The 27910-nt window shown below is 40.8% G+C and overlaps 1 protein-coding gene across 1 annotated transcript in view; it reads left to right on the forward strand.

The window, feature by feature from the left end:
• Positions 1–17848, forward strand: part of LOC148999059 (putative RNA-dependent RNA polymerase 5) — a 110981-nt gene extending 93133 nt beyond the window's left edge. The window contains exons 17-19 of the mRNA XM_089141498.1: positions 15806–15932; positions 16633–16829; positions 16943–17848. Coding sequence (XP_088997624.1) covers positions 15806–15932; positions 16633–16829; positions 16943–17179 — 561 coding nt within the window. The 3' untranslated portion in view covers positions 17180–17848. The remainder of the gene's footprint in view (positions 1–15805; positions 15933–16632; positions 16830–16942) is intronic.
• The last annotated feature ends 10062 nt before the right edge of the window (positions 17849–27910 follow it).

Here is a 27910-nt window from a genome sequence, read left to right on the forward strand (position 1 = left end):
ACCTCACGACACCCGGTCCGCTCCTTGGACGTCCATGAGCCCAACCCTAACATATGCAACCCTACCATTGTATGAACAACAGTGGACCATTGAGTCTCCGCACGGACTGGTTACCTCTGTAGGATGAAAAAGAGTCACGTTACCATTGTCACGGGTCATCCGGCTTCAATTCCCTTACCGAAAAGGTAGTAGTATGTGGGGTACCGACCCATGCTTTTATACTCCTTAGGTATGTCATCCAGCAGTCATAATAATGCTGGAGGCATCAGTGAGCATGTGTCCCATACCACAGCCCTCTGATATCTCAAGCCAAGATATCCCAACGGAATACCCTTTCCATCACAACTACAATACACCAATCACCATCATACCACAACCAGTTGTTCAATATCATAAACGATCAAGTACATAAAAGAACATCACAAACAACAAGTATACATTGACATCGTCATGCTTAATACAGTTACAGCAAGGTATATGATTAAAGAATAGTAAAGAAAGTAACTGGTCTAGCATGTTCAAATCATTGCATAAAAACAAGAATGTATGTCCTTACCTGTAATTAAGTAAAAGTTCTGTAGAAAGCAAATCGTTCACAATTAGTAGACTTTCAAAAGACACAGAGAACACATATAAACAAGGTTACAAGATTATATAAGTAACATGAGTCAAACGGACTAAAAGTCAAAAGCCACACCCTAAAATTAACACAGATCTGTTATCCAAAATCCTCCCCTTGATTTGATCCATCCTTTATACGAATGCAGGGGTTCATTTTCGGATAGGATCCCATCAATAACATTAAAAAGGCGATACCGTAACAAGAAGGATCACAAACAATAAAAAAGGGAACAAAACTACACTATTCAATAGCTAAAGAGAGAAACTAAGTGAATGGGAATTCACTTACCTCAACTAGATCAGCAAGAATAGAAGGGAAAAGGTTCCAGATCATTATCAGCACTTTGCCCACCTTCCAGCACGTCTCCATTATTGCCTAATCGCCCAAAATAGCAATCCCGAATATAATAACGCTTTAATAGGGTGAGAGTTGCTATTTATAATGAACAAGGGGGCAAATTAGGGTATTTTCCCTTGAGCAGAACTTGGTGGCCTGTCACGGCCTTAGTTATTGACTAAGCGAACCGTGCTGACACTTAGCACTTACTTGCACTAAGTCAGCCTAAAACCCAACTAGAGAGAGTAGAAGAAAGCTTAAAGTTCAAAAAGAACCTTGAGAGAACTTGTATTGCTCACTTGTTTGATGCTTTGTACAAATGAGTCCCTCCCTTATTTATAGGTGAGGTAGGATACAATGAATGGTTATGATTTTGTACAAGTGTCTATAATCTAATGGTTAAGAACATTCTAGTGGGTCTAGATATTTCTAGGGATATTTATAGAGACGATACTTTTTAGATGTAGATTCCTCTAGAATCTCCCTCCTTTCTAGAATGTGGGCTAAGTGTAGCCCATTAGTAACTTTAGCTAAGTTGGGCTAAACCATGTATGGCCCATTAATATTATATCATTGGGCCCATAACAAATTGGGCCGTGTCATTCTCCCCCTCCTATTCCATCGACGTCCTCGTCGTGTTTTCATCGTGGAACCTCCTTATATGTTCTTGAAACTGCCACAATGCGTTTTCTGGTTCCCAACTTGCTTCGCTCTCGGGCAATTCCTTCCACTTCACCAAATACTCTCGACTCGGAGGCACTCCACGTTTGCACATTATTCGATCCGCCATTATATGTTCTGCCTCCTTGTCATAGGATGTCGTTATGCTCGTAGGTGCCCTTGTAGAAGTCCCACGACTAGGATCATCCGCATCTCCTTGGTAAGGCTTTAACATACTTGCATGGAAGACAGGATGGATCTTGAGCTTTGGTGGGAGGTCTAGTTGGTAGGAAACCTTACCCACCTTCTTCATGATTATGAACGGGCCTTCGTACCAACGGACCAGTCCTTTGTGCACCTTTCGCAACGACTTGAATTGTTGGGGTAGTAACTTCACCATGACCATGTCCCCTATTTTGAAGTTTGCAAGTCGTCTATTTTTGTTGGCCCACTTCTTCATCTTCTTTGTGGCTTTGTCTAAGTAGGACTTAGCCACATCCAACCTTTCTCGCCACTCCTTGGCGAACTTGTAAGCTGAGGGGCTCTTTCCCGTATAAGCGTCACTATAGTGTGTGGTGTTAACGGTTGTTGCCCTATGGCAATGGGCTTTGGTTGGTGGCCTCACTTCTTTGGAGATTGTATGAAAACTGAGCCACATCAAGCAACTTGGCCCAATCTCGCTGGTTGGCACTCACAAAGTGCCTCAAGTATAACTCAAGTAAGTTGTTGACACGTTCAGTCTATCCATCCGTTTGGGGATGGAAGCTTGTCGAGTACCGCAATGATTTGCCCAACAACTTGAACAACTCCGCCCAAAATCTCCCCGTGAAGCGAGGGTCACGATCGCTGATGATTGATTGTGGCACCCCCCCAATACTTGACCACATTCTTTAGGAATAGCCTAGCTACTTCTTCCGCTGTGCAATCCCTTGGTGCTGCCACAAACGTGCCGTATTTGGATAGCCGATCTACCACCACCATGATTGACCCACATCCTTCGGATTTAGGATGAGCGCTGATGAAGTCCATAGGGACACTCTCCCAAGCACGACTTGGTGTAGGCAATGGTTCCAACAAACCCCGTGGTGGATGTTGTTCCACCTTGTCTTGTTGGCACACAAGACAAGTCCTTACATAAGCCTCAACATCATCCCTCATCTGAGGCCAATAGTAAGCCGCTTCCAACAATGCAGAAAAGCAGTCAAAAAAGCATCTCCTTAATAAGAGATGGGTAGGTTTACTTGTGCCATCATAGATCTCACTATGTCTAGTAAGGTCTTATTCCTCCTCTCAGCAACCCCATTTTGCTGTGGAGTCCCTGGAATAGTAGGTTGCCTAGATATCCCATTTTCATCACACAAACCTTTGAACATATCGGAGAGATACTCTTTACCTCTATCCATTCTAAGAGTTTTAATCCTTTTATCTAATTGATTCTCAACTAAACTTATGAATTTGTTAAAACATTCTAGAGCTTCTAACTTATGAGAAATTAAATAAATGTGACCATACCATGTATAGTCATCTTTGAATGTGATGAAATAAGCTTGTCCTTTTCTACTATGCACATTCATGGGTCCACATACATTTGAATGAATAAGTTCTAGTGGAAGAGAGGCTCTCAAAGCATTTTTGAATGGTTTTCTAGTTGCTTTTCCTACTAGACATGATTCACAGGTTGGCAAATCAGATAGTGAACCTTGGCCTAAGAGACCTTCTCTTGCCAACCTGTTCATCCTATCTATGCCAATATGTACTAGTCTAGCATGCCACATATTAGAATCAATACACAGTATTTTGGCAAACAAAAGCATTACTAGAAATAGATAAATTATCAATTGTATCCAATACAATAAAACCATTTAGAAGAAAACCATAACCATAAACTGTATCACCTAGATACAAAACCAAAGAATTGTTCTCAAATACAACTCTAAAACCATGTCTCATAAGAAAAATAACAGAAACAAGATTCTGCCGAATGTCTGAAGCATACAACACATTATGGAGTAACAGCGTCCGGCCACCTCGCAAAACTAATTTGCATGTGCCTATGCCATGAACCTCCACACTTGAGTTGTTCCCCATCGTTATCCTCCTGCTTCCTCTTGGAACATGACGGTATTCCACGAAGCTTGAGCGTTCCCTTGTTATGTGTTCTGTCGCACCTGACTCAACAATCCACCAAGGATATTGTTCAGTAAGCATAGTAGAACTTGTTACATAACAAGATGAGGTATAACACACAGTACATACCTCCTGCTCAGTGCAATCACGAGCAAAATGACCAGGCTTTCGGTAGTTGAAGCAAATCAAAGGTGATTTCTTCTTGCCAACTCTAGTCCCTTTTGAACGCTTGGGGCCATTCTTATTTACGTTCCCACCTTGTTACTTAGCTTGGATCATTGAGATTGAGCTTTCTCTCTCTTGCGCTTAGAGCCTGCACCCATACTAGTGCTAGCTTCAGCAGCAAGTACTTCAATTTGAAAGGCATCGGCCAACATCCGATCGTCCTCCAGCTCAAGGTGTTTGGCTGCTTGATCAAAAGTCTTGACATCATCAGCATGAGTCAAGAAGATATTCATATGCTCCCAAGTCTTCGGCAGTGATCTGATGACTACAGAGACTTGCTCCTCATTAGTCTTTTGGCGCCCACATGCGCTCAACTCACTAATCATGTTCGACATGATGGTTATATGTTGCCTCATGGTGTGACCCTGGCGCATTTTATAACCGTCAAAAGTGAGTCCAAGCTGGCGGCCTCTTGTGGTGGAACTCCCTCCATACTGGAACTTCACTACCTCCCACGAAGACTTTGCAGTCCTATGCTTCTCAAACCGAAGCATAAGGTCATCCCTCATTGTGCTTAGGATAGTAATCCTAGCTACCCAGTCTTTCCTCTTCCAGGCATTGTAAAGCTCAACGTCCCTGCGATGTTGTGCAGTGGTGCCTTCCTCAGGTGGGGACATGGTATGGTTTATGGTTTCCAGCATATCCTGCTCTTCCAGTAGATACTGCACCTTTCGGTGCCAGAGGTCATAATTCCTCTCATTCAATTTATCTCCTTTCGTGAGGTCAGCAACAATGTTCTTGGTAGCAGCCATTAAACTAGAGACAATATATACAAGGATGAGTTCTAGTATTCTAGCATAAAACACAACACAGCAACAACAAATCACACTAGCATAATCAACAAACGGAAAATCACATTTTTTCTTTAAAAAAAAATTCCTAAAAACTCATTAAAAATCTAGCAATCATCAAACAAAAAATAGGCATTCTCATGGATTATCAATTCATGCAATTTTCTTCATGAGGGAAATCAAAGGATCCTCCCACTCGGATCCGAACAAAAAATAAGGGTTTCTAAAAACCCTCTCAATTCTCCCATGAGTTTCCTATTAAACCTTGGATCCTCTCATTGGATCCATTCAATAAAAATAAACAATAGGGAGGAATCGAGAATCGTGAGAACCTTGGCTCTGATGCCAATGTAGGTTATATTCCATATAAATCAATTCTATATTTAAGGGAAAAGATCCTTACCTGGATTTGCTTTCCTAAATATAGAATATCTGCAGTGAAAGTAATTTTGGATCCACGTCCTCATTCCTCCACAATCATGTCACCGGTTTGATTCCACAATCTCTAGGAAGGGCAATAAACTCCACAACCCAAATGTCGTGGAAGGATGGTATAAAGATCTAAAGTAAGGAGAAGGAAAATCTACACAAAGAAGACCCTTCTTGCGTTTTCTTGAAGAGGGAGGGAGAGAGAGAGAGTAAGGGAGCCACCTTTTCTGGAAAAAATCTCACGCATGAATAATTCACCCTTAAGTGATGCGATGGTTACAAATATATAACCCTATATTTTGTAACCGCCTAAAAGTGATTTTCCAGTTTTGTCCTTGGGCATATAATTTATTAATAAAATAATTAATAAGTCCCAACATTTACTCCTCCTTTGTTGCCTATTTTCTTCTTCATCTTCTTCTCAGTTTTGCCTTTACCTTGTTTGTCTGCAACTTGCTTCATTATTCTGTTAAATACTTTTCGAACCTCCCTTTTTCTTGTTCTTTCCTTTCATTCCCTCATGGATCATCCTGGTAAACCTACTAGTTCCAGTATTGTTCCTGAGGCTGAGACCCCTTCGAAATCCATTCAAGAAGAAGACTATGTTGATCCTTCCCCCAGTCAAGCTCCTAACTCGGATTGGGACCCCATTCCATACACTTATGATGAAGTGATAGTCCCTTACAAAGCTGTGCATACTAAAAAAAAGAGTAAGAATCCAAAAATCGTTGGTCCTGAGTGGTACCCTACCAAGATTTAAAAAAAAAAAAGCCAAGCTATCCTCTTATCTGCAAGATTATCATTTTCTTTCTAAAGTGAAGGCTTGGGCTCCTAAACCCTCTGACCGTGCTCGCCAGATTGCTCCTGCTGTCATCGCCATTTATAGCAAGCATTTAAAGGCTGGGTTTAGGATTCCCGTGAATCCCTAGGTTAAATCTCTTCTCGACTACTATAAAATTTGTCCCTGGCAACTGAACCCAAATAGTTGGAGACTTATCAACTGTTTCTGGGCATTTGTTCAAAAAATGGGATGTAATCCCTCTGTCAATCTCTTTAGGAATTATTATACTCTAAAAGTTGGAAGTCAGTGTGGTTTTCTACATTTCTCAAGGTGAACTAGCATCAGTGCTGAATTGGATGATCGTTCTATATTTGTTGAGTCGTCCATTCCGCATGATAACAAAGGCTGGAGAGAGAAATATTTCTTTTGTGCTATCCGCTTCCCCAACTACCGTTCTCGATGGGGTTTCCATTCCCTTGAATCTGTGGCTCCTTTTTACCAGAGGCCTCCTCTTGATGAATATGATCAGCAAATATGTGACTTGTTTCCCTCTGAAGTTCAAATTGATGTAAATGAGTTCAGGACTGATGATGGGTTAGCCCGTTATGGTCTCCTACCAGGTACATTTCCTTTCTTCTCCTTTTTTTTCTATATATATCTTTCTGAATTTTTCATATTGACCCTCACACCTTATAAAGGGGTTGGAACTTGGAAAGCCCCCAACATTGCTGACATTCAGCAGGAATTACATGCTAAGAAGGAAGCTGAAAATGCATCTGAGAAGAGAAAAAGAAAAAGAGAGCCAAAGACAAAGAGTCTGATGAAGATGACTCTGATGAAGAGCATGATCATGTCAAGTTAAGAAAAAGTGAACCAAAAGTAAGAGAAGAAAATTTGTTGGAAAAGAGAAAAAAGCTGATGAAGAAGCTGGTGATGATGTTGTGGTTGTAATCACAAGAGTAGAAGTTGATGAGAGCCTTGCTCTAAGGTCAAAAAAGACGAGGACTTCGAAAAGAAAACTTCGGTCCATGGAACCTTCCTCAGGTCTAGAATTAACTTCCTTTAAAATGAGTAAGAAAATTCGAACTCCTTCTTCCCCAAAGGAGAATCTTGAGGAAAAGGAGGAATACAGAGGGGGCAGCTGAGTCAGTCCAACCCTCCATACATGAAGTCTCCACTCTTCCTTCCTCAGTTCATCCTTCTACCAGCGAAAGTGAAGTTCCAGCAGTCCGCTCTTTAGAATTTTTGTCAAAAGTAAATGTGTTTGACTTTCCCCTTTTTGATGAGGTCATTGGAGAAGATCATACTTCTCCTGAAAGAAATCCCGAGCAAGAAATGAGGGAGCAAGAGATAAGAGGTGAGAACCCTTCAGTTAGTCTGACTGATCGAATTAATAAGAAATTGCTACTTATGCTACAGGTGAAGTTATTAAGCAAATAATTGATAAACTATTTGATGAGGAAAACCTTGAACGATCACCTCTTGTTCCTGACACATTCTAGAAGATGTTCCTGTCGATGTTCCAAACATTCTTGCTTATGTCCCAGTCATTCCCGCGATGCCCCAGACATTCCTGTTAATGTTCCGGATATGCCTGATATTGTTCCCCCATTCCAGATATGCAAATCCAGCCTCAAGTTCAGCCCTCGCTGAAGTTGGTAGTCAAGAAGATCTCGCAATTGAAGTTGTCGACTTTCAGGTTGCTTCTAATGATGTTGTCCTAGCACCTGAACACCAAGAAGTTGTTGATGTTGCAGCTGATCATCAAATTGGTTCTGCTCTTTCTAAGGATATCCAGAGTGTTATTGATTTCGGAGATCATTTCAAGCTTGAATGGAATCTGAAAGAAAATCATACAGCAAATTGGAACTGGGAAGTTGCCCGTGAATGGGGTACTATAGGCAGAATTCCTCGTGATAAATAGGAAACTACTGCCATAAATGATTTTTGCCTAGCGGTAAGAATTTCATGACTTTTCCTCTCTTTCTGTTAACTTATGATCCATCTTCCATTCTGATTCCTGCCGTTAACATTCCCAATTGATCTTCTTGATCTGTTTTCCTTTTCCATTTTGCAGATGCTTTGGTGCCGCTTTCAATGCTTTTTCCGAAGTTATGGAAAGAGATAAAGTTCTTTCCATTGAATACCAAGAATTGGTCAAGAGGAACTTTGAACTGATTGATGAGGTACAAGATCTTAAAAATAATCTAAGTATCTCAGAGAGAAGACTGGAAGCTGCCAAAATGAAGGACAAATAACTATATTCTGAAATTGATGGTTTGCTAGATGATTTTGTCTTGTGTTCGACCACCTGTGATGAATTACAGGAGGAGAATTCTAGTATGAAATCTTCTATTTTGAAGCAAAAAGAAAAATTGATTCAACTGGAGGCCTTGAAAAATGATGCTTTGGAGAGGGCCAGGCTTGCCACTCATGAGAGGGAAGAGAATCGTCAAAGATTGAACAAGGCTTTAGCATGGTCAAGAAGTTTTTAAAAAGAAAGAAATGAATCATTAATTAATTCCACAAGATTGAGAAAGAGAATTATGGCTTGGAGAAGGGAAATAAACAATTGCAAGAGATTGTGGATCCTCTTTCTCAAAGGAAAACTGATCTGGAGATTGAAAGGGATAACTTATATGTTAACCTGAACAATACTTTTCAAGAGAAGGCTGCTTTGGAGGAAGAAAAATACAAGTTTGAAGAAGAAAGGGAATAACTACACAATGAATATAAAGGTTCTATCAAGGCCATTGCTGAACTATTGGCCAGGAAAAAGATAGCCTTGCTTTCATGGGATTCTGCAAAAACATGTAAAAACTTGTTGTGATGAAGTTTGGGGTGAAGTACTTAAGATTCATCCTGAATTGGACTTCAAAAAGGTTCCCCCTCGCTTTCTTCCAACCAAAGCTTTCTTTTCTCTCCAAAAAATTCATCATCTTGAAGATGACAGCTCTTCAGAAGAATCCGAAAGTGAAGATACCTTTGAGGATGGAAGTTCCAATTCTAGAAGTTATGAATCTATCAATGAAGATCCTAGCGAAGAAGGAAAGAATGACGATCCCCAGCCATAAAACCTTTTTTTTTTTTTTTTGAATCCATTGGAATCTTCCTTTTTTATCTCTTTTTCTTTACTGTAATTTTGCTAAGATAACAGTAATAGCTTAGTAATACTTTCTTCTCCTTTGATAAATTTGCGAGCAAGAAATTGTTCCTTTTTTGAAAAAATTAACTGATCATGGCTGATGACAAGCCTTTTGTAAAAATTGGCTGATTAGAAGCCTTTGTGGCTGATGAGAAGCCTTTTGTAAAAATTGGCTAATAAGAAGCCTTTTGTAAAAATTTCATTATGGACGAGAATGATTCTAAGTGCAAGATCATTACACATTCTTAAAAGAAAAACTTATGCATACATCATTGGTGATATCTCTTTAGGTAAATAACATTCTAAGGTCATCTCAACCGATTTCTATGCAAGTCCTTGAGCCAGTAAGTATTTAAGCTAACGATCTTGACCACAACGTAGGGGCTTTCCCAATTTGCTGACAATTTTCCACAATTTCTGGGATCTAAAGCCAACTTCTTCCTCAAAACCAGATCTCCAACTCTAAAAGATTTGGGCCTGATCCTTGCATTGTAATAGGCTGTTGTTCTTCATTGATATTCTATATTCCGATATAATGAATCTAGGTTTGCCTTTAGACCTTCCTCATTCATCATTGGATCGAACTCTTCTGATCTTTACCTCTATTGGGGCAAGAGCTTTAGATATATATGTTAGCTTAAAAGGTGTCTCTCCTGTGGGAGTTTGAACAGTAGTCCTGTACGCCCAAAGCACGTATGGTAACTCATCCACCCATAGAGTATTTGCCTCATCCAGTCGTCTTTTGATTCCTTGAAGAAGAGTTCTATTTTTTATTTCAATTTGCCCATTACACTATGGATAGGTGATTGAAGAATTTTTGTACTCTACATGGTAATGCATAGAAAATTCTTTAAATCTTTCATTGTCAGATTGCATACCATGATCTGTGAGTAGAACTTTAGGCAAACCAAATCTGTATATCACTTTGTTTCAGAAGAATTTCTCCATCTGATTGGTAGTTATTGTTGCCAAAGCCTCAGCTTCTACCCACTTAGTAAAATAATTGATCGCTGCCACAACAAATTTTGTTCCTCCTGATGGGATACGGGAAATGAACCAAGGATATCCATACCCCACATAGCAAAAGGTATGGGGCTGAGAATTGAAGTTAACTGATCAGCAGGTTGCTTTTGTATCGAAGCATGAATCTGACATTAATGATACTTCTTTACATAATCCATTGCTTCAGACTGCATTCGTGGCCAACAAGATCCTTGTCTTAAGATTTTATAAGCCAAAGTTTTCCCTCCTATTTGACTTCCACAAATTCCTTCATGGATCTCAGCTAACGCGTACTATGCATCTGATGATCCCAAACATTTCAACAATGGCCCAATAATTGTTCTTTTATAAAGCAACCCATTCTTTAAGACAAATTTTGTTGATCTTCTCTTTTAGGTTCAAGCCTTCTCTTTATCTTTAGGTATGATATCATCCTTGAGATAATATATTCTAGGATCCATCCAGGATGAGTCGCTATCAACTTCCATTATTTCTAGCTCCAAATATGTTGAGGAGTTTAACTCTTCAATATATACCGCTTGTGGGAGAGAAGCAAATTTTGGCGAAGCTAACTTTGTTAAGGAGTCGACCATTGTGTTTTGATTTCTTAGTATCCTTAGTATCTAAAACTGCGTGAACCATGCTTTGCATTCAAGGACTTTCTTCAAATAATTGATCATCCTATCATCCTTTTCTTCATACACCCGTGACTTGGCTGACCACTAGTTCATAGTCACTTTTGACCTCAATATTTTGCACACATAATGATTTACCTAAGCGGAGTCTTGCAATTAAAGCTTATTTTGCCTCATTATTAGAAGCATGAAACTTGAAGCGAAGTGCACTTTGAACTACAAAACCAGCTGAACTTTGAAGAATTGACCCTGCTCCTGTTCCCTGAGAGTGACTTAAGTTGTCAACATAGAGAATCTATCTACCAGGAATTTCACTAGGATTTCCTCGATCCATGGGTGGCGAGACACTCTCAGCGACGATATTTGCTAAAATCCTTGCTTTGACTGTAGCTCTGGGTTTGTAATCTATGTCATGCTCTGTCAATTCCATCGTCCAAGATACTAATCTCCCAGCGAGATCGGGTTTATGAAGAATCTTCTTCAATGGTCAATTAGTCAAAACAATTATGGAATGTGCTTGAAAATATGGTTTAAGTTTCCAGGCTGCTACCATCAGAGCCAAGGCTTTCTTTCCAATTTTAGGATATCTAGTTTCAACATTTAATAATGTATGACTCACAAAATAAATTGGATTTTGATGCATACCTTCTTCTCAAATCAATACTGCACTCCTTGCTACTGTTGAAGAAGACAGATATACTTGCAAATCCTCACTTGGAATCGATCGAGACAACACTGGTGGACTGGTCAATCGCCTCTTCAATTCTTCGAATGAAATTTGGCATTCTTCTGTCCGTCTAAACTCATTTTGTGCATTCAAATTCTTTAATGCTCTAAAGAAGGGTGCGCATTTATCTTCAGATCGGTATATAAATCTGCTCAGAGCTGCTACAAGCTTTGAATCTCTTTCACGCTATTCGGAGGCTCCATATCTAGTATAGCTTTTATCTTTTATGGGTTTGCCTCAATGCTTTTTTTCATATGACCATGTACCCCAAAAATTTTCTTAATAAGACCTCGAATGCACATTTTTAGTTATTGAGTCTCATCCCATTTCTTCTCAGAATGTCAAAGCATTCCTGCAGATCAAACAAATGATCAACTTTGACCTTACTCTTCACCAGGAGGTCATCCACATATGCCTCCATATTGCGGCCAATCTGATCAGTGAATAGTTTGTTCATTGCTCTTTAGTACATTGCTTCAGCATTTTTCAACCAAAGGGCATCCATCACCTTGTAGCAATAGCTTTCTCGGTTGGTCATAAACGCTATATGGGGTTGATCCTCCCTTTTCATAAGTATTTGATTGTAACCAGAGTACGCATCCGTAAAGCTCAACATTGCTGACCTGAAGTTGCATCAATTAGCTGATCATTTTTTGGTAATGGATAATAGTCTTTTGGACAGGCTTTGTTCGGATTAGTATAATCCACGCACATCCTCCATTTTCCATTGTACTTTTTCACCATTACGACATTTGCTAACCATTTTGGGCATTCAATTTGCTCTTATAAATTCTGACTTTTTGAGCTTTTCCACTTCAACTCTTATAGCCTCATGCTTTTTTGATGAGAAGTTCCTCCTTTTTTGCTTTACAGGCTTTATTGTGTTGTCCTGCAAAGGATGTGTTCTGCTACCTCCTTGCTCAGTCCTGGCATGTCCAGAGCTGACCACGTGAACACGTCTGAATTCTTTTAGAGAAACTCTATCAATAGTTTTCTGTCCTGTTCAGTTTGTTCAGCTCCTATCATCATTCCTCTCTCAGGATCTTTGATTTTGAAAAAGATATTTTCTAATTTTTCTACTGGTTCTCCTCTCTAGATCTTTTCTTCATCCCTATTATCCATGATGTCAATAGTTAAGTTCAGAGCTTTACGTTGGGCTTTCGAGTCCTTTAGGAATGTTGTGTAACATTCCGTGGAGAATTTTTTATCAGATCAACACTCTCCAACTCCTGAATCTGTTGGAAATTTCATCTTCAGGTGTCTCGTTGAAATGACAACTCTTATTGCGTTTAAGGTTGGTCTTCCTAAGATCATATTATATGCGGATAAGTTCCTGATCGGTAAGAACTTTGTCACTGTTGTCATTGTTCTTGGATGAGATCCGAGTGTAAATTGTCAACTTGACAATTCCTTCGACAGAAGTTGATTCTCCGGAGAAACTGAATAATTTAGTTCCACATGGCTTTACTTTCATAGAATCAAGTTTTAATCTCAGAAAAGCTTTATATGACATGATATCTACTAAGGAACCTGTGTCGATCAAAACTTTATGAACATCACGGTTTGCTACCTCAGTTATCACCATAATTGCATCATCATTTGGTCCTAAATTCCAGACATTTCTTCTTCTGTAAAGATTATCTTCTTCATATTTCTAATCCGCTTTGGGACTATCTGAGATTCTACAGAGTGAACAAAAACCTTGCATAAGCCTTTGATTTGGGAATTGAGTTCAGGTCAATGCTCCCCAGTATCGTCATGATTGGCGACTGTTTTGGTTGAGGTTTCGAACCTTCGTGATCTTCGGGCGGAGAATCGGATCGATAGTCTTTCTTTGCCTATTCTTCTCTTTCTGATCCTCGGTTGTTCACCATTTCTTTGTTGACCCCCATTTCTTCTCAAAACATATCGATATAGACATCCTTGATTGATTAGTTTTTCAATCTTATTTTTCAAAACTCTGCACTCATCTATATTTTGTGTCCATGATCCCTATGGAATCTACAAAATTTGTTTGGATTTCGCTCCTCCACTCTCGCAACCATTGGTGATGGCCATCTCATAAACTTTTGATTTCGATCTGCATCAGAATTTCTGATCTCTTCGAATTCAGAGGCGTGTAGTGATCTGGATCCGATTGTGAATCATCTTTCCTGCCTCTGTGATCACTCCTTAAGTAATTTCTATTACTCTTTTTGTCTTTTGGATAAGATTGGAACGTTCCATTTTCTTTTCTCTTACTTTCATTGCTATCAGTTTCTTTCTTGGCCTGCAATATTTCTTTCATATTTGCATACTGATTGCATCGCGACGTTAATTCCGCAATGTTTGCCAATTTGTTCAAGATTAGAAATTCCAGTAAGTGATCATCAGTCAAACCTCTGAACATCACGTCATAAGCCATTACCTCATCCAGGTTCTTTATCTAAATTGATTCCTGATTGAATCTCTTCATGTAGCTGTGGACCAACTCTCCTGGTCTTTAGTAGATTGCTGCCAAATTGTCCGCCTTTTTGCTGCTTTTCGTGCTACTTTGGAAACGTGATAGAAAGATTCTGGTTAAATCCTTGAAGTTTCCAATTGAATTTGGCTTTAGACTGAAGAGCCAGGTGGTTGTAGGTCCTTTTAATGAAGAAGGGAATGACTGGCATTTCAAAATAAAGATTCCGATTCTCCAGCTAACATCATGACTAAATTGAACTGAGCTAGATGTTCTAGCGAATCAGCACTCCCATCGTACATTATGAAAACTGGAAGCTTGAAATTGTGAGGTGATAGAGTCTTCATCATCTCCTTGGAAAACGGATTTTGATCTATGGTTTCTTCGAATATTTTCCTCGTTTTCCTTGTTCACCAGTCGTTGGATCTGATCATCAAAAATCCAGAATCTTTTACTAATTTCGGATCTGCGAACTTCAGAATAGCTACCAACTGATTTGTGCATCTTCTCTTTTCGATCTCTTCTGCTTCAAGGAATTCTGCTTTTTCCGCTTTGTCTCGGTTGAATTCTTCTATCTTCTCCAATTGAAATTTGATCTTCAAACTCGAAAGGAAGTGGATCGAAATCCGGATCTAAACTTTCTCCACAGCCTTCCTTGGTTAGATCTAAAATCTTCAGATTCTGTCTCGACTCTTGCTTCTGAGGATTTTGGTTAAAAACCGTATAAACTCAGGAAAGAGGAGTCCTATGTTCCGCTGGCAATGTCGGTAATGGAATTCCAGTTGACTTTGGAATTCTGATTTGTTGAATGTATGATCTCATCAGGTTTTGTGTCTCCAAAATCTGGCATTGCATACTTTCCATTTGAGTCAGGATTTGATGTGGATTGAATCCAAGTTGCAATGTTGTTGCAGGAGCTTCTGACGGTTGTCTCTCCTGTCGATTATAAACTTCTAGGAGATGAGGCGAACAATCTCCAAGGACCTTTTGCTTTTGATGAGTCAGCATTGCTGGAGATGGCGGTGGTAATGCTGCTTCCTTCGTCTTCCTCTTTGGGTTTTTTCCTCTTAACTCTCTCTGGCTGGTTTTTGCCATTTTGTTTACTGGCATCTCCACATGTTGCTCAGGCAACTATGTCATAGCTTTTGTTCTGGATTTTCCCACAAATGGCGCCAAATGTTGGTGCAGAATTTGTCGGAGCTATGAACAGTAAATCACGCCAAACTAACCAGATCTGGCTCTATCTGGACTTGAATCCACTCTTACCTGCAAGGTTGACGAAAAACAGTTAGAAACGGAGCCGATCAGCCGGATTGGTGCTCCGTCTCCGACAGTTAAGTCAGTGGACATAAAAGGATTAGGGTTGCAGAACTCCAGAGAGCTCAGGAATGCTTGAGTGCTTAAAGGCGGGAAAATGCAGGTAGCTTTTGAGTGAATCAAACTGTGTTACCTTCTTTCTACGCTTCAGCCTTATTTATAGATTTCCTTTTCTGACTTAACTCTGAGCCGTCAATTGAGCGTTGTAGAATTGATGGTTAGGATTAGATCCTTGTGTGGCTTTCGGGTTGACCCCGTATCTGGTCAAACCATTGGTTAAGACTGGTCAACCTGCGTGAACCGGGTCTTGGGTAATTTATTCACAACAGGAAGTGTATAATCTATGCAGTCTTAACCCTGCTTTAATATTGAGGGTGTACCCAGACTCGAAACCATGACCACTCAGCCACAAGGGACCATAAATAGGTAGATTTCCTAAATGAACCTAATAATTTGATTGTTTTTGGCAATGAGTAATATCTCTGGTTGCCCTTACACTAGATTCTTATCATTAATGTCTGGGTTTAGTTCTGAATTCAGTGCTGATCTTTGTTTTCTTCCAAAATAGGTGGAGATCCCAAATGATCTGAAGGCTACAAAATTTCCACATTTCATGGAAAAGACAAATCAGTATAATTCAACTTCTATATTGGGATGGATCTATGACACTGTGGATCTCACATCAACAGATACAGGTATCTTCATTTCAGGCATTTTGATAATAAATGTTATTTATTTTCATGTAATTCGTTGTAAGCATCTGTAGGTAAAAAGTGCAGTTCAATATTTATACCAAACATGACCATAACCTTAGGTGTGAGTCTGCATTGAAGGTTTTCCATCAGAGAATGCAAGTTATTCATTTCTTTTGGGGGTTATAACCCAAAATTTTTGGTAGCAAGTTTGAAAGAAATCTTTCAGCCATACAGGAGAAATAATGCTGGTTGGAAGGATTATTGATTTCATTGTTTTGGAAACCAGTTTGTGTTCCGAACAGCCTGGCGTCATATTCAAAGTTTAGCCTGATTTGACCAGTTGTGGCAAACCAAGAATATCAAAATGAGGTTTGGGTTGGTGTAGTTTTGGAAGCGAACTGCATCCGAAAGTTTGCATCATTCTCTTTGATGAGATTGATGATGCTGTAAACAATAATTATACCCAGCTGAATCTGTCATGGAATTTTCTAGTAGCACATACCATGAGCCAAAAGGATTCTTCTTCCCGTTATACTGATGGACGATAAGACTGGGATATGGTGTTTTTGCTGACTCCAGTTTTTTTATGTGCCCTCCCTATGTGACTCATTCTCCCCAAGATTTGAACTCCCTACTGTAATAAGCCTGTAAAACAAACTCATCTCATCAGCTGATGCTTCCTCCTCTATTATGTTTGCAGAAGTAAGGAAGCTTCCTTGTTTTGATATTGAAGTTCCTCCAGCCTGCTTGGACAAGTGGAAAAATCTTTATCACCACTATAGAATTGATATGTATAATGCCTTGAAAGATAAACCCCAAAACTCATCTGAACCAGGTCAGAAAAAGCAAAGCTTCCATTCTGATCTCGCAAATGGGGTTATAGAAAAATATAAGAAGGTAATTATTTGTTTAACTTTGTTAGAATTATGTAAATTTTATAAAATTTATGTTTCAGTTGCATCTAGTGGCTACTGTTGAGTTCAAAGTTTCCTGATTTATCTTTGATGTAGGACTTGTACCATGCTTCAGAATTGGGGTTGAGTGCAAGGAATGAGGAAGAGATCTTCAATGATGCTCTTGCTATTTATCGTGTATCATATGATTATGCAAAGCAGGTGAATGAGGCTTCTAAGTGTAGCTTCGCTTGGAAAGTTGCTGGTCAAGCTCTTTGTAAGCTTTACTTGAAAATGCAGAATGATGAACCAATTACGTGTTCAAAATCTGTTCTACGTGAGGTCTTGAACTAGCCCTAATCCTGTCACATGAAAAAAAGTGTACATATGAATACTCATCTGATGTTTCCCACCCCACCCCCCCCTTCTTGTCCCTCAATCTTTCCATTTTCTGTAATATTAAAGGTTAGTTTTGATATCTTCCCCAATTACAAATCCTTTATAGAAGATTATTTCACACGAAAGTTATGTTTATGCACACTATGCATTGGGTATTGTTGTTGATACTTCAAAAACTTAATGAGGCTTAGCCGTTTATGCTATACCCAATTTCTTGCTAAACGTAGTAGTTTGACTGCATACTTAAAAAAATTAGTTTTTCCGGCCTGAAGAAAGAGTAGTGGCTTCCAAGCAAGCAACCTTCTTGTATTAGTTACTCAACATTAAATATTACTAATCAATGCTTGGAGTTTTTATTTAAATATTAATGTATGGTATTCTAGACTTGAAAAGTGATTCGTCCAAAATCTGCTCAGTCCTTAGATCTCCTCGTGATGACCTGCAAAACGAAAGCATCAGATGTGGCCCGACCGCGGGGGTCGAGAGTCCACCTCCGAAGGCTAAGTCAGTTGATGAACTTAATCACAAACGGTTCTGCTAGAAGCACAGAGCTAAGGAATGAAGAACAGGGAAATGTGATCTAGATCGTAAGCCCATGATAGTTTATCTCCACCAGTCTGTATATGAATCTCCGTCCCTCACTTCGTATGGCAGTGAGGTTTATATAGAGTGTACCTTCGAATCTCCTTCGTTGGATGCACTTGAGCCTTCTTCGAGTAGTCGTTGGATCTTAACAGTTAGATCCGTTGAGCGATAGACTTCTACTAGTTTGGACTAGTAGAGGACTCCTGAGATAACCTCCAGGTTATTCGATGATTATCCCTTCGATAATGATTAGCAGCAGCCGTCAATTTGAGTGCCATCATTAGGGTAATTAACCTAATCCACAAGTTGGATTAGTGTGTGCTTGTAGCGGAACAAGTTTTCTTCCTCAGCAAACCATCTTACGGATCCGGTTCGCTCGGGAGTGAGTTGATTCCTTCTGTCTCGATCGGGGTCGAGGATCAAACCAAGTATGAACCCAGTTCGATCATATTTTCTCCATATCAAGAGCCCCCCAGACCAAGCGTCGGTCGATCTCGAGGGCTTGGTTTTTAACTGGGTTCTTCGTCAGGCAATAGTCTCTGCGTGTTCCATTAAATGTCATATCACATTTAATGCGGTGGTCATTTTTCCTAGAACATTGTGAGGGTAATGCCACGTGTCTCCTTGCAGTCGATCTGTCGTGGCTCACGTAACCCAAGCGACAGTTTCCGAACGCTTGTTTTGGATTCGTGAGTTCAAACTTTCAAAACGTCTTCTAATCTAGATCGTCAATGTTGAATCAATCTTGATCGTTCAGATTCCCGAACACTCGTGCGGGTGCTTTAAAAGCGGTTCGTTGTCTTCGTAGGTTTTATTCTTCTTGTCTGGAATTTGAACCTTCGTCGTCTGCTTCGCGCCTTCCTGCTCTCAAGCTTTTGCCTCACTGAATCAGTAAGTTTACTGGTCTTTTTCTTTTTGTACCTTACTGAAACAAGTAATGGCAGATAATAGGGTTTCTTTGGTACCCAGTGTAAGTAATAGTAGTCGTAACGAAGCTTTTGCTTCCCCTCCTTCCGAACAGTCGGATAGTGATAATAAAACCCTAAGTGTCCTCTGGCGCGAATTTGCTGAAGTTTCTCAAAAAAGTTTGGAGAGAAAAACCAAAACTCCTTCTCCCCCTCTTGAGTCTGGATCTTCCAAGACTCCTAGGGTAACTGCCGAGTCTTCTAGGCAGCCTCAAACTTCCAGGTCTGATGGCGGACCTATCTCTGTCCCCTCCGTTTTCAAGGAGGAAACCCTCTTTTCAGCAATCCAAGATTTTGATTTTCCTTCCTCTTATCAGGTTAGGGCTCCCCATCCTAATGAGAGGGTTGATTCAACCCTTTCGGGTGAGTTTTCACTGTACATAGATGCACTGGAAAGCGGGGTTCGCTTTCCCTTTTTTAATTATTTGTTCTCAGCCATTCTGAATCACTGGGACATTTGCCCTGGAATGCTCCTTCCCAATAGCTGGCGTCTCATCGTCGGCTTCTTGAGTTTGTGTTTTGAACTTGGCATTATGCCATCTCTTTCTCTCTTTGTGCATTTTAATATTCTTTCTATCTTCCATCCTCCCGGCTGGGTTTTTCTGTCCAAACGCAATAAGGCTGAACTTGATTGGAGGGGCAGCATCCTTGTCAAAGGAACTTGCCCTTCTAACCACAAAAGATGGCGCGAACAATACTTTTTCTGTCGAGCGCCTACATTAGATCTTAACTTCCCGACCGTCTAGAGGTGGTGTACTTCTTCTTCTGAGAATAACCGGGGCCTTCCCTTATCCAAAGAAGACGAGGCGGCCATCAGGAAGATCAAATCCATTCCATGGTATCAAGAGATACATGGACTTGAGGTGGAGTATAACTCTATTCTTCAGTACTGGGGCTTGGCTCATTGTGAGCTTCTAACCATCATTCTTTAATTTTACTGAAGTGATACGTCTTTAATTCTGACTCTTGCTCTTCTTTGCAGTGCCTCCAAGAATGAACCTCGAGAACCTGCGAGTGAAGGCCGCTAGGGCCGTTGTGGCAACTGAGCAACGAACGCCTAGAGCCTTAACCGTTGATCAAGAGGCTTCTATTCCCTCTCCCGACCCCTCTTACAGGGGTATCAGGAATATCCGGCCCGTGGTTGATGCTTCGGGTTGATATGGAGAGTTTATGATCAGACCGGGTTCATACCTGGTCCAACCCTCGACCCTGGTCGAGATGGAGAAAACCGAATCGCTCCCGAGCGAACCGGATCCGGAAGATGGCTTGCTGAAGAAGAAAGCTTATTCGGCTGCAAGCGTGCCTTAATCTTACTTATGGATTAGGGTAATCACCCTGATTACAGCAGACTCAAACTGACGGCTGCGGATAATCATCATCAAAGGGATAACTATCGCATAACCTAACGGTTATCTCAGGAGTCCTCTACTAGCCCAAACTAGTAGAAGTCTATCGCTCAACGGATCTCATTGATAAGATCCAACGACTACCCGAAGAAGGCTCGAGTGCATCCAACGAAGGAGATTCGAAGGTACACTCTATATAAACCTCACTACCATACAAGGCGAGGGACGGATCAATCGATCAAAAAGAATACTATCCGAGACTCGAGTTCGGATACATACCGATAGATCCAAACTATCGCCGTCGTCTGCTATCTAGATCACCTTTCCCGTTTCTTCATTCATTTGCTCTGTTCTTCTAGCAGAGTCGTTTGTGATTAAGTTCATAAACTGACTTAGCCTTCGGAGGTGGACTCCCGACCCCAGCGGTCGGGCCACATCTGACGCTTTCGTTTTGCAGTACATCATGTGGAGATCCAAGGGCTGAGCAGATTTTGGACGCATCATTTGGCGCTGTCTGTGGGAAAGACTTGAAAAAGCCATGGTGACTAGATCAGCAGCCGCTGCACAACGCAATTCCGGTGTTTCGAGATACCGGGGTGAATAATCCAGATATTCCCCGGAAAGCCAAAATCCTATCGAGGTGGATGATGGCCAGGGAGGACGTAATCTTCCTCCCGATACAATCCAAGATCAATTGGATCAGGTAAAGATTCAACTCTTGGAGGTGAGCCAAGCACTCCGCGTGCTCACCAGACGAGTGGTTTTACCACAAGAGTCTGATCAACACGATTTAGGGAGACGTGCATTGCCACGTGACCAAATACCACGTGACCAAAGAATGGCTGAAGACCGGAATGTTGATCAGAATTTCCGTGAAGGAGACCGAGGACTTCGGAGGATTGATGATCAACCAAGGCGAGGCGATCGGTTCGACAGACCGCAAGAGAGTACAACCGATTCAAATACAAGGTTGGATACGGGGTAAGAACTCACTCACCCACCGTCGAAGAACCGTTCGTGATGATCGAGCGAGTTCGTGACGAGAGAAACGTTCGTGAAGGACGGGCTGTTCGTGATGATCGAGTAGCACGTGATGATCGTGTTAATCGAGGTCGTGATCGTATTGCTGAAGATCACCGGACCCAGATTGGTCAAGAATTGGCCAACATCAATGAGAAGTTAGGGCAGTTGGCTAAGGGAAGAATAACTGAGGATATTTACTCAGTCATTCGGAAGACTCCTTTTGCTGAGCCAATTGCGGGATATCGGTTTCCCCATAACTTCCGTTTGCCTACCTTCTCAACATTCGATGGCTCCGGAGATCCAACAACTCACATCGGCTATTACCAACGAGACCATGGCGGTTTCGAGTAATTCGATGAAATTTTATGCGGGTTTTCGGTTCATCTCTAACGGAGCGGCACAAAAGTGGTTTTCTAACCTCCCCTCGGGAAGGATCGTAAACTTTGACGAATCGGCGCGCCAATTCATAGGGCGATTCCGGAGTGGGATACAAGTCAAGAAAACGGAAGAAACCTTGTTTATGTCAAACAAGGAAAGAACGAATCGATCGAGAGAGTTTCTCGAAAAGATTCAACAAAGTGACGATGGAGATAGAAAACTTGGATGAACAAGTAGCGAGAACCGCTCTATTCACGGGACTCACATATCGGAAACTCCTGGAGTTATTACTACGGGATATACCCACGACTTATGCTGAGTTGGTACGGAGATGCCGAAGCGAGGCTGAAGTCATCGAGATTCTAGATGCGCGCCAAGGAGATAATAAAGTCTCCAATAAGGAACAAAAGGCTCCTGAGCAGAAGCAGAAGCCAAAGAAGAATGTTCGCGATTGGGTTGGAAAATCCCAACCTTGGCGCCAAAGATCCCCCGGTAGAAGTAAGTACACACCATTGAATGCTCCTCGGGCCGATATTTTGAATATCCTCAAAAGAAAAAATATTTTGAAGTGGCCGCCTAAAATTATTTTGAAACCCGGAGAGCAGCAGGATCGGGAAAAGTATTGCCGATTCCACAAGGACTATGGTCATTACACTAATGATCGTCGTCATCCGAAGGCGAGATATTGAGAGATTGATATCTCGGGGACATCTGTCCGTTTTGTTAGCGAGGAGAAGGGAGGAGCCACGTGGGCCACGTGCGGCTGCCCCTAAAAGGGATCGTTCGGTTAGTTCAGAACGATCGAGGGAGGCCCCGAAATCTAAAAAAGGCAAGGAGGTGATTGAAGCTGCTCCTCGGTCACCCATCCTTACCATCTAGGAGGGACCAGAGCCCGAATCATTCCGGAGTCTGAAAACAAAATCCAAATTTGTTGGATCCGGAGAGGCGCAGAAGCGAAAGAAGCTGAATGGTGAAGATTCTATCACCTTTAGCGAAGAAGACGAAAGAGACGTTTGTTTACCTCATGATGATGCTATAGTCATCACGGTAGAGATTGCACGGCGGGAAGTGCATAGAGTATTGATTGATACAGGGTCTGCAGCTGACCTAATTTCTTACGAAGTGTATCAAAAATTGAAGGTGGATCAGGACTTGATGAAACCTTCATCTACACACCTATATGGCTTTGCAGGGTCATCTGCAGTAGAGGAAGGATCGGTTCAGTTGGATCTTTCCATTGAAAGGTTTCCTAAAGAAACAACTGTCCGAATCAATTTTTTGGTGGTTCGAGAACTACCAGCCTATAATATGATTCTCGGGCGACCATCTTTATCCAAGATAGGTGCTATTGTTTCGACAAAGCACCTAAAGATAAAATTCTCGACTGATATGGGAATCGGTCAAGTCTCCTCTGACCAGAAGATCTCTCGGCAGTGTTATGTTGCCTATTTAAAAGACAAGGAGGGTCCGAGGAAAGTTACTGCCTTCCCCATAGAAGTTCGAAATGATCGGGAAGAGACAGAGATGCAAAGGCCCGAACCAGTGGAGAAACTAGAGCAAATCCAGCTGTGTACCGAGGATGAGAAAAAGATTACTTATATCGGGTTTGAACAGCTGGAAGAATTTAAAGATGAGTTGAAATTATTTCTTCAACAGAATAAAGATGTATTTGCATGGTCTGCTGAGGACATGCCTGGGATCGATCGGGCCATTGCAGAGCACAAACTCTGGATAGACCCTAAGGCGAAACTAGTGATACAAAAAAGAAGAAATTTCTCTATTGAAAAGTATGAAGCCTTTTGGAACGAAGTTGAAAAACTTAAGAATTCTGGTTTCATAGAACCAATTGAGTGCCCAACTTGGTTGGCCAACGTGGTGATGGTGAAAAAGGCGAATGGGAAGTGGAGGATGTGTACAGACTACACGGATCTAAACAAAGCTTGCCCAAAAGATTGCTACCCGTTGCCTCGGATTGACCTCTTGATAGATGCTACTGCAGGATATGAAACTTTAAGTTTCATGGATGCCTACTCAGGGTATAATCAGATCCTTATAAATAAGGAGGATGAGAAGTATACGGCTTTCATGACTGATCGTGAAAGCTATTATTACAAGGTCATGCCTTTTGGCCTGAAGAATGCAGGAGCAACATATCAGAGGGCCGTCAACAAGATTTTCAAAGAGCCGATAGGAAAGAATGTTGAAGCATATGTTGACGACATGCTAGTGAAAAGCTTTACAAAAGCAAATCACATTGCAGATTTGACTGAGGTTTTCTCAGTACTGAGGAAACATCAAATGAAGTTGAACCCCGAAAAATGTGCCTTTCGAGTCTCCTCGGACAAATTCTTGGGTTTCATGGTATCACAGAGGGGAATTGAGGCTAATCCTGCCAAAATACAAGCTCTGATTGATATGGAGGCTCCCAAAACCGGTCTTGAGCACCCATGAATCCCCATTGCTACCACGGGTCGTTCGGTCTCAATACCCCTCCGATTAGGGTCTGATACAACAGGGTCATCCTTACCAAACACTGCTAGACAGCCCTAAATATGAAAACCAACAATTTAGGAAGGTGTCAATGGGCACCTCCGGAAACATCCCATAATATTCCCGTTGATGTCCAAGGACAGAAGTGTCAAACGGACACCTCTCCTTTCTAAACCATACCTAATCAGTCACAATCATCAATCAATCATATCACAAGTATAGTAACAACCCATATGGAAAGTAATCAAGAACATGATCTAACTCATACATAATTGACAAGTAAAGTCATACATAAACTAAATAATGTAAACAAGTAATGCTACTATAATTAGAGTAGTTGCATCAGTAGTACATCAATATAAGAATCTATTTATGGAAATAAATCAAAAGATTCAAATATGGAAGCTAAATCATGCAACCTATGTAATTAAAGAAATAACTATCCTTACCTTAAATAAATCGCAAAGAATCCTAAGAATCAAGGAAGATCTTTTCTAATCTTAGAAAGAGGATCCTAGACAATATATATACCTTATTAGGAAAGATCTACAGAAGGTAGGAATCAAATCAACCAAAAATAAACCAAAATAGAGGCTACTGACTTGATTGGTCAATTGATTGGTCTACTGACTCAGTCGACCAATAGAGTCAGTGACAGACAAAATCAGAGATTTCTGATCCGAAATCCGAATTTTGTGATTTGAATTGCCACCAAACAAGAAGGGAATGCTACGACAGTGTATTGGTCTAAAGAGAAATTCAAAACCCCAACAACATCAAGTCCTAAAGTCACAGATTAGGAAATAAAACTTACCATAAATAGGTCAATCAGGGTTCTTGGAGAAATCATAGCAAATTCATGGAGAGGAAACTAAAGAATGATAGATTACTAATCTGATAGAGAATTCATGGAAAACATGTATAGAACTTCTAGAAAAACGGATCTAAGATTGAAGAACTTTGAATCAAAAAGAGAAAGAAGATAAAGACATGGTTTCCTTCAAAAGCAAGTGATGATCTTGATTAAGATCACCCATCAAGCCTTAAATCCTTAGAGAAATCAGAGAAATGAGTTGAGTGATGGTTGCAACATATATGCAACATCAACCCCACTGTTCTCAGTCAAAAAAGAAAAGAAAAACTAAAGAAAACTAAAGATGGAGAAGAGAGGAGGGTGATCACATACCTTGTGATGCAAAAGCAAAAGAAGTGACGAAGATCCAACAAGAATACCACCAAAGGTGTAAAGGAGATGATTTGAGGAGAGCTCTGGTTCGTTCCAGAAGGTTTGGAGGCACAAAAGATGAATTAGACTCGAGATTGGACTTAAATAGAGCAGCCAAGACCTAATTCAACAAAACAGATCTCATTGGTCGATTGATTGGTCTACTGGCCCAGTCGACCAATCAGGACAGCAAGGCCAAAGTAGGGAATTGAAGGTCCAAATCAAATCCAAACTTAAAAGGGTTTTGCACACACACCAAGTGGCTTACCTAGCATGTAGAAATGCCTTCGAACCAAGTCAGATAATACTCCAAGTCCATTAACTAATCCCATCTTCATCAGGGTGCAGTTTCCTTTTCAGTCCCGAACAAGTTTCCATAAATGGAACACTGTCATCAACTTCTATGGATTCTAAGCCAAACACCAAGTCTTCCACTGAGATGGCCCATAGTTGACATCTTCCTTTACTTTGGGTTGTCGGACCTACAAACAACAGGGTTTCCGGGTCAAGGTCAAGGTTAGATTTCACAAGATGCTTCACCTGGAAGCAAGATCAAGGAAGAGAAGAAGCTTGAAGAAGTTAAGCTTGTTAGTGACTTTGCGGACGTTTTCCCGGATGATCTGTTAGGGCTGCCCCCTGATAGAGATGTTGAGTTTTCTATTGATTTGATTCTAGGAGCTGCTCCAAGTATCTAAAGCTCGTATAGAATGGCACCTACCGAGTTGAAGGAACTACAAAACCAGCTAGATGAGCTCTTAGTTAGAGGTTATATACAGCCAAGTGTTTCACCTTGGGGAGCTCTAGTTTTGTTTGTGAAGAAGGACGGTAGCATGCGTCTATGCATCGATTACCGGGAGTTGAACAAGTTGACCATCAAAAATAGATATCCGCTGCCCAGGATTGATGATCTCTTCAATCAGTTGAAAGGTGCAGCCGTGTTCTCAAAGATTGATTTAAGATCTAGATATCACCAGTTGAGGGTGAAGTCAAGTGATATTTTCAAGACAGCTTTTACAGCAAGATATGGTCATTATGAGTTTAGAGTTATGCCTTTTGCTTTAACTAATGCTCCTGCTGTGTTCATGATCTAATGAACCGAGTATTTTATGATGTGCTTGACAAGTTTGTGATCGTCTTCACTGATGACATATTGATCTACTTGAAGAGTGAAGAGGAGCATGTGAGACATTTAAATTTCACCTTGCAAAGGTAGAGAGAAAAGAAGCTTTATGCTAAGTTTAGCAAGTGTGATTTTTGGCTCTCAAGGGTAGTATTTCTCAGCCATGTGGTTTCAGCCGAAGGTATTCGTGTTGATCCCGAGAAGGTACAAGCAGTTGCCGATTGGGAAAGACCGAAGACTGTGACGAAAATAAGAAGTTTTCTAGGATTGGCGGGATACTACAGAAGATTTTTTGAGAAATTTTCTAGATTGGCTGCCCCTATAACTAAGCTAACTAGAAAACAAGAGAAGTTTGTGTTGACCGACACATGTGAGAAGAATTTCCAAGAGTTGAAAGTTAGATTGACAAGTGCCCCGATTTTTACTATACCCGATAGTTCCGGTGGTTTGACAATCTATTCTGATGCTTCAAAGATTGGTTTGGGTTGTATTCTTATGCAACATGGCAATGTGGTGGCCTATGCTTCTCGGCGATCAAAGGAATATGAGCGGAATTACCCACTCATGATTTAGAACTTACCGCTGTTGTCTTCGCTTTGAAGATTTGGAGACATTACCTGTACAGTGAGAAAATCACTATTTTCACAGATCATAAAAATTCGAAATACTTCTTTACCCAAAAAGAGTTGAATATGAGAGAAAGAAGATAGTTAGAATTGGTCTCTAATTATGACTGTGACATTCAGTATCACCCTGGTAAGGCGAATGTGGTTGCTAATGCTCTTAGCAAGAAAAGTAAGAAGAAAGAGTTGGACTTGAATGCTTTGAGTCAACCATTGTTGTTGTCGATTTCGGAACTTGGATCGGAAATTGTTCCTGAAGGTTCAGATTTTGTTCTTTCTGCCATGACGGCAAGATCTACCCTTAGAGATAGAATTGTTGCTCTGCAAAGTTCTGATCAAGAATTGAAGTTGAAGATTGAGAAGATTTCTTCGAATCCTGAGTTGGACCCTGATTTTGGTATGTCTATGGATGGTGTTTTATTGTTTAGAGGAAGACTTTGTGTGCCGGCTGTTGAATAAATTAAGAAGGAAATATTGAAGGAAGCACACCAGTCTATTTTCACAGTACACCCAGGAATTACCAAGATGTACAAGGATTTAAGGGAACATTTTTGGTGGATTGGTTTGAAGGCCGATGTGGAAGATTTTGTTGCCAAGTGTGAGATTTGTCAGCTTGTGAAGGCCGTTCGATAACCTCCGTCTGAATTACTTCAACCCCTTCCTGTTCCTAGTTGGAAGTGGGAAGACATTCCTATGGACTTCGTGACTAGCTTGCCCCGGACAAGTAAAGGCAATGATACGGTATGGGTAATCGTTGATAGGTTGATCAAATCAACCCATTTCATTCCTATGAAGATCACTCATACCTTGGATAAGCTAGCTAGGCTTTATGTGGCCAATGTGGTGCTTTTGCACGGAGTGCCAGTAAGTATTGTTTTTTATTGTGATCATAGGTTCACCTCAAGGTTTTGGAATAGTTTGCAAAAAGCCA

Source organism: Hakea prostrata, unplaced genomic scaffold, assembly GCF_041222555.1.
Source record: "Hakea prostrata isolate BN-2017 unplaced genomic scaffold, UWA_Hpros_2 contig_55, whole genome shotgun sequence".
Lineage (NCBI taxonomy): Eukaryota > Viridiplantae > Streptophyta > Magnoliopsida > Proteales > Proteaceae > Hakea > Hakea prostrata.